At 37.9% G+C, this 9754-nt stretch overlaps 1 protein-coding gene across 1 annotated transcript in view; it reads left to right on the top strand.

The window, feature by feature from the left end:
* The window catches only part of PTPRD (protein tyrosine phosphatase receptor type D), a 1172008-nt gene that overhangs the window by 1024557 nt on the left and 137697 nt on the right, over positions 1–9754 (top strand). The window contains exons 12-13 of the mRNA XM_068176134.1: positions 6235–6423; positions 8406–8423. Coding sequence (XP_068032235.1) covers positions 6235–6423; positions 8406–8423 — 207 coding nt within the window. The remainder of the gene's footprint in view (positions 1–6234; positions 6424–8405; positions 8424–9754) is intronic.

Here is a 9754-nt window from a genome sequence, read left to right on the forward strand (position 1 = left end):
TTTTATTAAATAATTACATCGCTAAAAATAAACCTAAAAAAGAGATGCAACAGCACTTTTTTTTTTCTTTTTTTTTTGTTAAGATGAGAGGAAATAAAAATTAAGTGATGAGCAGAACAGAGTTTATAATATATAGTTGTGGCATAGCTATGCTTTTTTCTATCAATACTACTTAAAGATAAGTATGCTTTCTTTTTTTGGAAGAGTATAATTTTAACTTGTGGCTATTTTCAAGATAGCACTCCATTAAAATTACTGTTCACACAAAAACACTGAGTTTGAGCCTCTAAATGCTGTTGCATTTATGAGGGCAAGCTCACCTCTAGGACAAATGCAGCAACAAGTAAAATTACATATTTTGCATTTGTTTTTGGCATACTTATATTGAAATCTGAATGTAAAGGCTAATGTGCTTTTTCGAATAAATTTTCTTGTAAGGGAAGCAATTACTAAACTGGCAGCAAGGACATTGTTTACAGAACATAGAATCATAGAATCATATAATGGCCTGTGTTGGAAGGCCAACACATAATTAAAGATCATCTATTTCCAAACCCTCTAGAATGCACAGGGACATCTTCCACTAGATCAGATTTCTCAGAGCCCTATCCAACCTGACCTTGAACAATTCCTTGCCAGGTTTAATTCCAGCTTCACCTAGGCCTTCCTGACCTCATCCCTCCACAATCATACTTCATCTCTCTACTCTTCTTAGGTCACCACCCATCCTAGCTTCAACTGCCTGTGCATTTGCTTCCTTCCCTGCAGTCTGACCAGCAGTTCCCTACTCAGCCCAGCTGTTCTCTTGCCTTCCTTGCCCAATTTCTTGCTCCTGGGGATTGCCAGCTCTTGCGCTCAGTGGAAGACTTCCTTCAAGCTCTGTTCCACTGCCTTGTCCCTGAGGGAAGTCTCCCAGTGGATCTCACTGGCTATCTCCTTGAAGATCTGGAAGTCTGCTTTCCTAAAGCTCAGGGGCCTAACTTTGTTCCTCGTCTGGCTCATACCCCTCAAGACTGCAAACTCCAGCAATGCGTGATCACTGCAGCCCAGACTCCCTCCACCCCTGATGCTCAAGATCAGCTCACTCACACTGGTGCCCATCAGATCCAGGATTGTATCCCCTCTGGTGGGGCTGCTGTCTATTCCTTTGGTCCAGAAGGTATCCCTCATGCTTTCCAAGAGTCTCCTGGCTTGCCTGCAGCTTGCTGTGCTGCTTTCCCAGCAGATTTTGGGATGGTTGAAGTGCCCCAGCAGGACAAGAGCCTGTGAGCAAGATGCCTCCTGTAGCTGGAGCAAGAAGGCTTCATCAGTAGGGTCCCTTTTCAGGGGTCTGTACTTAAAACCATCCACAAGGTTCCCTTTGTTGCCTCGGTCCCTGATCCTTACCCACAGGCTTTTGACCTGCTCATGGCTGCTCTTCAGAGACAGCTCTTCACACTCAGTCTACCTCCTGATGTACAGGGTAACCTCTCTGCGTCTTTCTTTCCTCACCTGTCTCTTCTGGAGAGCCTGTAGCCATCAATAGTCACACTCCAGTCACATCCCATGAAGTTTCAGTAATGGTAAGAAGGTGACAACTTTCCAGGAGCACAGTGGCTTCCACCTTCTGTTTGTTGTCCATTCTGGGTGCCTTGGGTGAGCAATGTCAAACTGATTGAATATACAGACAGTTGAGAAATACTAAGAGCCATGCTACAAAGCAAGGCAAGGTCATTTTGTTACATTCTCTCTTAAGGGCTCATCTGGTAACCTCTCTCTGTAATTGTTTTCCACATTGTTCAGATCACACACTGAAAAAAAACTTCTGTGGAGTCATGCAGCGATTTGAAATTATACTAGTGCAGTACTAAATGCATTCTTTTAATGCCACTAATGAAATTCAGCACCTTTAAGGCAAATAACAAATTTAAAGAATGTGGCCTATTTCTAAATCACTTGTATCTGTCATCCTAAACAAAATACGTATTACATGCATAAGTCACTAAGCCACAAGGACAGAAAAAACTGACCTTTAATGGCCTCTCAAAATGACAGTACCAAATGGCTTTGAGAAGGTCAAGTCTGATTTAAATTGTTGATGAATTGGAAACTAATTGACTGGAACTGAATATTACATGGGAAGAGCAGTATATACTATAGTTTAGAACCTAGTGAGCATATTAATGATCACTAAAAAGTATTTTTCTGGACACCTCACATAAAATTGTGGCGGTACCAATATATAAAAAAATTTGTAATAGTTACTTGTCTCTTACTAGGGCTGAGATGCAGTTGTTCAGTGATTTGATGCTCAGCTTTGTTTCATGGAGTGTTTGATGATCTGTCATCCTTGATATTGCTGAAGTGTAAAGACAGTTGTACAAATAATGAATAAACTTAGAGAGAAAAAAAGTAAATAACAACTTTAAAATTAAATCCACTGTGATAAGCCCTCCAATTGGAAGTTTCCTTATTTTTCTGGTCTATTTGATGTTGTGTATCTGGTTTTATTGCCAAATACCTGAAAGCCAGGTTGGATACCAGCCACATCCATCAAAAATAAAACAATTCTGGGTATTTGAATGTTAGATTGTGATGTTTCTCATGAAAATTTCATGAAGAGCATTCATTAACAACATTCTATGCCTAGGGCAGATGGATGGAATTTAATTGCCCATATTAAAAATAAGAAAGGGAGGCTTTTTACTACTCCATCCTGTTAACATTCAAGGTAGATTATCTTTGTTGTACACTTAGGTTTTTGCAAAAGGGACTCTAGGGTTTTCTATATAAGCCAAGTAGGAAAGGTAACGTCATAAAAATCCTGTTTTTTCATAAGTCAAATCTTGTCAGCTAATACCAAAGACTTTTATAAGCAGACATGAAACATACTTTTCTTTGGGAAGAGCCTGTGGCTGATGAAAGATTTGACATTTATCAGCTGATTGGTAGAAATCCTAGTTCTAAAGAGTCATGGTAGCTTTCTGGACAGTTGTGTTAACTTTACCAAGGCCCTGGAATGGTTGGTGAATTGGGTGCAGGTTATTTCTCCTCTGTTCTTCCAGTTGCAGATATTAGCATTGAAAGAAATGGATGGACCCACACGGTTCCATGACTAGTGTCATCACCAAAATGTCGGTTTCTTTGATAATAGGATGGTCTATATGTGGCGCCAGCTTGCTGAATGAAGGTGGGATTCAGCTCTCTCCAAGGTGGGAAAAGATTCTTTGGTGAAGGGCTAGCAGGGCTTATTGATAGGGGTTTAAATGAAATAGGACAGGGGAGGGAGATATCATCAGGTTTAATAGTCACAAGGTGTGGGACATGCCATCCAACACATACTAGTTAAATGGATGAGCCAGAAAGAGCCTGGAGAGGGTATGAAGGTCAGCAGCAGAACACCTGAGGGACAGCACCAAGACAGAAAGTCAGCTTCATTGGGGAGCAACTTAAAACCCCTTCATGCTAGCACATGCAGCATGGGTAGTACTAGAGATGTGTGGATGCCTGCAGTTCTATGACTTTAATTGGCATCATGGAAACACAGGGACCTCTCTTACGACTAGAGTGTTGGGATGAAAGAATGCAGCCACTACACATCATATTTGAAAACTCCTGGCAATCTGGTGAAGTTCCAACCAACAGGAAAGGGGGAAACATGACCCCACATTTAAAAGGGGAGATAAGGAAGACCAAGGAACTACAGGCCAGACAGTCTCACATCAGTGCCTGTAGAGGTCATGGAACAGATCCTCCTGGAAAATGTGCTAAGAGACACTGAAAATAATTAGGTGATTGGTGACAGCCAGCATGGCTTCACTGGAGGCAAATGATGCCTGACAAATTTAGTGGCCTTCTAGGACTGTGTTAAAGCGGTGTTGAACAAGGAAGGGCAGCAGAAATATATGGATTAGTGCAGAGCATTTGACACTCTCCCAAATGTCATCCTTGTCTCCAAACTGGAGAGATGCGAATCTTGACAGGTGAAACTCTTGGCAGATAAAAAATTGGCTGGGTGATGGCACTCCTAGAGTTTCAGTCAACAGCTCATTGTCTACTTAGAAACTAGTGTAGCTGAGGATCCTCAGGGATTTGTATTGGGACCAGTGCTACTTGGCACCTTTGTCAGCAACATGGGCAGTGGGACTGAGTGCTCCCTTAGCAAATTTGCCAATGACACCAAGCTGTATGGTGGGGTTAACACACTGAAAGACTTGTCTTGACCTTAATAGGCTTGAGAGGTGGAACCTGAGGAAGTGCAACAAGGCTGAGTGAAAGGTTCTGTACCTGTCTTGGGGTCATTCCAAATAACAATACAGATTTAGTGGAAGATGGATTGAGGTTTACCCTGCAAAGAAAGACAGGATGTTTGTGCAAGAAAAGTTTGATATGACCCTGCAATGTACACTCACAGCTCAGAAAGCCAACATTTGCCTGGGCTGCATCAAAAACAGCATGTCCAGGAGGTCAAGGGATATCCTTATACCTCTCTGTTCTTTTGTTGTGAGACTCCCACCTGGAGTACTGTGTCCAGGTCTGGAGCCTCAAACACAAGAAAGACTTTTATTCGTTAGAATGAGTCCAGTAGATAGCCACAAATTGATGAGAAGTCTGGAATACCTCTTCTGCAACAAAAAGCTGAGACAGTTGGGGCTGTTCAGCTGAGAAAGGAAAAAGCTCTGGAGATCTTGTTAAGCTTTCCAGTACCTAAAGGGGGGCTACAAGAAGGCTGGAGAGGAGCTTTTCAAAAGGGATAGTAAATGGGAGATTTGCCCTAAGCTAAAGGAGGGTAGGTTTTGATTCGATCTTACAAAGAAAAGCTTTACTCTGAGGTTGGTGAGGCACTGAAATAGGTTGCTCAGAGACCCATCTCTGAAGGTGATACAAGACCAGGTTGGATGTATCTCTGAGTAATTTGATGTAGTGGAAGAGATTTATGTCCATGGCAGAGGGGTCAAATGTAGATGTTGTTAAAGGTCCTAAACCATTCTGTAATTCTATGGTTATCTATGTGCACTTGTATTGCAAGCAGTTAAGTAGCTCATGAACAACATCACACCCCAGGAACGACAAAGATCCATAGGCTGTGTTTGCTTGCTATACATTTTTTCAGAAAAGTCTGAAGACTTACCTGACATATTTGAAAATGTGGCACTTCTTAACTAAAGAGAGTTAATGTTGAACAATTTCTCTTGTAATTTTTATCCCCTAATCAATTGCATGTCAGTAATGATTAGTCAAGACATTAAATAATGTGGCTTACAGTTAGTGTTGATCCTCTTTCTTTGGTTATTTTTCATTTTCCTTTTTGAATGGAATTAATATTATTTTGCAATAAAATTATTTTTTGCCATTGCAGTGGAAATGTGGAGCAAGACTGTGTATTTCAAACAAGTTACTTTAGCTATGCAAACTTGATTTCTGAGAAATTTCCTGATCCTATTGTGCTTTCAGTGTTACTTGCTAGCAGGTGTCACATTATGAAGGCAAATTACTCTTGTACAGTATTTTTTAATATTTCAGTATTAACCATACTAGCATGAGGATTTTGGGCTGTATCTGAGTATTTTAATAGACATTATTGTATCTATTCAATATCATTGTGAGTCTTTTAATTTCGTGCCACTTTATCTTTGCTATACACATAGCTCCAATGTTTAGAATGTCTCAGTGTTTTGCAGTCATATAATGCATTCATCTTCACAGCACTCTCCTGTAGCAGTAAAACTCTATCGAGTCCATCTGTAAGATGGACAATCAAAGCACAGGGGCAGTGGATGTTGAGCAACAGCAGATAAGTAAAAATTATTTAAGCAAGAAGCATAACTTAGGTCTTCTGAGTTAGTGGCCTGACCTTACACTGCATGATGATCCTTCCTTATGTATTTCTCTAGTATAAAGAGAAGGGGTTTTCCTTAATGTTAGATTTCCTTAATGGTAGATTTGATAATGGTAATTTGATTTGATATTTCATATAAAATAGTAAGGACTCTGGCAAGCAGGGCATCAGTGTTATATGGTAGAATAGTATGAATCCAGTGCATGCCAGGTAATGTATCTTATCTGATTTTATAATTATAAACTTTATAGCCATTTTTAATGAACTTTTTCTTTTGTATCAGCATTTTGATCTATTGTTTGTTGTTTACAAACAATTAGGTGATCACTGAATGTTAAGCAGGATTATGATTTGGGCTTTCATGCAGCACTGCACAACTGACATGAAATTCCTCAATTTATAAATTTCTTTTTCAGAGGATCAAATTCCTCGAGGTTTTCCAACCATTGATATGGGCCCACAGCTGAAGGTGGTTGAACGAACTCGTACAGCTACCATGTTATGTGCAGCCAGTGGCAATCCTGATCCTGAAATAACTTGGTTCAAAGATTTCTTACCTGTTGACACAAGCAACAACAATGGCCGCATCAAGCAGCTACGCTCAGGTAGGGTCTTGTTACTGTTTCCACCAACGCCCAGAGTTGTTTTCTCTCACTTTTTCTTTCTTTTTTTTTTTTCTCTTCCTTTTTTAAAATAATTTTATTTATAGGTAATGATTTCTCTTTCCCCTCTCCTTTTCTGTGTTACTGAGTGTGTTGTCCATGTCTGTGATGTTGTCATAGCTTTCTATAGAGTCTGTCTCTATGTGTTTTGCAGCTTCTGTTTACTCCACATTGCTCACTGCTGTGACTGTATTTTTTGATGATTTTTTCTTTACTGCTTTTTGCAGTACTTGATGGATCCATTTTCTCCTCTTTCTTTCTTCTTTCCTTTTAATTTTTTTTTAACAAATTTATTTCAACATTGGACTTCATTCAGAAATTGCAAGGAGTACCAATGGTTACGTTCATCAAAACCAAAACCTGCATTAGACACTTCAATTAAAATCTAAAATGTGCTTATTGCTGTCTTTTCCACATTTGACTTCACCAAAGATTAGCCAGTTTGGACACATCTTCTTTCCTCTCACAAATACATAAAGCACAGTACTTCTTCCCATGCAGATTTATATCGGAAAAAAAAAAAGGAAATGAAATCTTTGGGTAATCTATGGAACAAAGTTGGGGTTTTTTTTGCTGGCTGTGCATTTTTCCAACACATTTAGCCACAGTAGTGTGCGTCCACACTAAAGCCTTATGAATCCTATATTTTCTGGATCTACAGAAGTCTGCTTTTGATGTAGATTCCAGCTTTTGCCGCTTTCTCTCTCTTTGCCCCTTGCACCTCCCTAGCAGTTCTCTCACTCTCCTCCTGCCTTAGTTTATTCTTTTGCTCTCTTTAGATTAAAAACAAAACAAAAAAAAAAAAAAGAAAAACAAATATCTAAATTTATTGAGTTTAATGCTTATCCCAAAATAAGATCAGATCATTGATCACTGGGATATAATGAGATTTTTTCTTTGACAATTGTAGTAGATATCGTTGTAGAATCTAAGTTGTTTAATCACGTGTCTTCCCAGAATTCTCAGCTTTTGACCTGTCCTGTGATGTTAAATCGTCTTGTTAACCTACTTTTTGCTTGTTGTCAGCAGAACTGTGTAAATTAACCTTCTGTTAATGTAAATTAAGATTTTTTTCACATGTGACATAGATGATTTAGTATATAAAGCTTTAACTGAAAACTTTGTACCAAATTAAAAGGAATATAATAATATTTTTATGCTGTCTTTCTTCTCTCCGTATTTAAATCTCCAGAATCTATTGGTAAGTGCTTAGTTCTGAAGCGCACTTCACCCCCACTAATTTCCATATTCAGACTATTATGATTATGATAATTATTATATGATTAGTATTATTATTCTTAAAATGCATGGCATGCATTTTACTAACAGTCAGTGTAGTCACCAGACCCCTATAGTGGCGCACACGCACACCTCCACAGAAATGTTGTCTTATCAATCATAGCAACACCTAAAAGAAGCAGTACACATGTATCACATAGATCTAGAACAGTAAATGCCATAATCCAGCCTAAACTACAGAGTTTGTTTTGAGATAGATTTCAGTATATCCTCTTTTTATATATATATATAGATATATATATATATTTAAATAGAATTTCCAATATTTTCCTAAAATATGTCGTGAGTACAGTTTTGTAAAGTTTCCTTTAAGTATTTGAAGCATATTTGATACATTTCTAACCCTATATAACAGAACATCTAAGAACTCAGATGCTACTCTGAGAAAGGCAGTGCAGCCAATTATAGCCTTTTTGCCCTTTGTGGTACAATGCAACTTGCTTTTATAACCTGATAATACTATCTAATATATTCCTGTTTTAACAGTATAGTAATTCAAGTTTCTCTTAAGATCTTATTTAATTCTGTAAATCTAATTTGATTCTTCTTCCAAAGCCCTAGCCTCCTTCTTCTCGTACTAATGCTTCTTCTTTCTAATCTTATTTGCATTCATATTATCCACCCAGGTGGTACACCAATAAGAGGTAAGAGTGCTGAACTAACGTTCACAGAATGATCTTACTCATTCTTTCTGTCTTTTCATCCCTCTCATCTTTGTCCTGTTTTTGGTTTTGTTTTGTTTTGTTTTCCATAAGGAAAAAACAAAACAAAATAAAAACCACGGAAATGTCCATCATCTGATTTTCTTTTTCCTTTGTCCTGTTTGGTTATGATCAGTGACTCTCATATTGTGAGTTTTCTTTCTTCACATTGCCTTTTCCTTTCCCCTTTTCATTTGTCCATTAAAAAAAAAAAAAAAAAATTGTGATATGCTTCAAAGAAAGCATATCCAGGTCTCCTGGCCATAGCCCAGTCACAGCGTACCATTTGTCCCTCTTTTTTTCTTTTTCTTCTTCTTCTTCTCCTTTTTCTTCTTCTTCTTTTTCTTCTTTTTTTCTTTTTCTTCTTTTTTTTCTTCTTTTTTCCTTCCTCTGTTTTTTTTGTCCAACTGGAGCCAAAAAAAGATCATTTTTTTTCTTCCTTAGCTGTTCTTTTCCTGGACCAAAGCCAAGATGGTCTGGAGAACAGTAGCAGACATGCAGAAGACAACATGGACTATCTTCTTTTTGTCTTATCTTTCATAAAACGTTTTTGGTTTTGTTGTTCTTCAATCCTTTTTTTTCTTTACCTTCATAAAATTCAAAATTATGTATCCCTACCCCCAAAAGAATTACAGAAATGTTTTTTCCCTTTACTGTGGTTTTGCCTTTTTTTTTTCTTTTTTTTTTTTTTTTTTTTTGGTTGTTGTTGTAGTTTTCTTTTTTTTTTTTGAATTCTCTCACCTCTGGATTTTTTCGGATCTTCTAATCTACAGGCTTTGGAAATGAAGGGTTACTGACTATTCTTGGTGGTATGTGGTATTGTTGGTTTTTGATTCTCTAGCAAAACCGTTTACTTCTTTTGTAATTCTTGTTTTGTATTTTTCTTGGGTTTTGTGACACCACACTGCTAATCCCACTTGTGGATTTTGATGGGTGTCTCAGGAGGGGCCCTCCTATGGTCCTCAGCAGTGGTTGGTTGGTTCTTCCTTGTTGGCGTAGACCATGCTTTTGAAGCTTTTTTGTCTTCTAATTCAACTGCTCTTTGTTTTTCAGCAAATGTACATTAATATTGTAAGTTGCGGAAAACTGTCTTTCTTTTCTTACCAATCTGCATGTCTTAAAGGAGTTTTATTTCTTTAAAATAATATTTTGATAAATGTAAATGACTAATAAAATTTCTTTTTTTTCACTTCAAGCAGCCTTTTTGTTCTTGCTGCACATTTTTGGCTTTCTTCAGCAGAAGATTTCTTGAAGTCTGTCCTGCTTTTTTATGA

The sequence above is a fragment of the Anomalospiza imberbis genome, chromosome Z (genome assembly GCF_031753505.1).
Source record: "Anomalospiza imberbis isolate Cuckoo-Finch-1a 21T00152 chromosome Z, ASM3175350v1, whole genome shotgun sequence".
Taxonomy (NCBI): Eukaryota; Metazoa; Chordata; class Aves; order Passeriformes; family Viduidae; genus Anomalospiza; species Anomalospiza imberbis.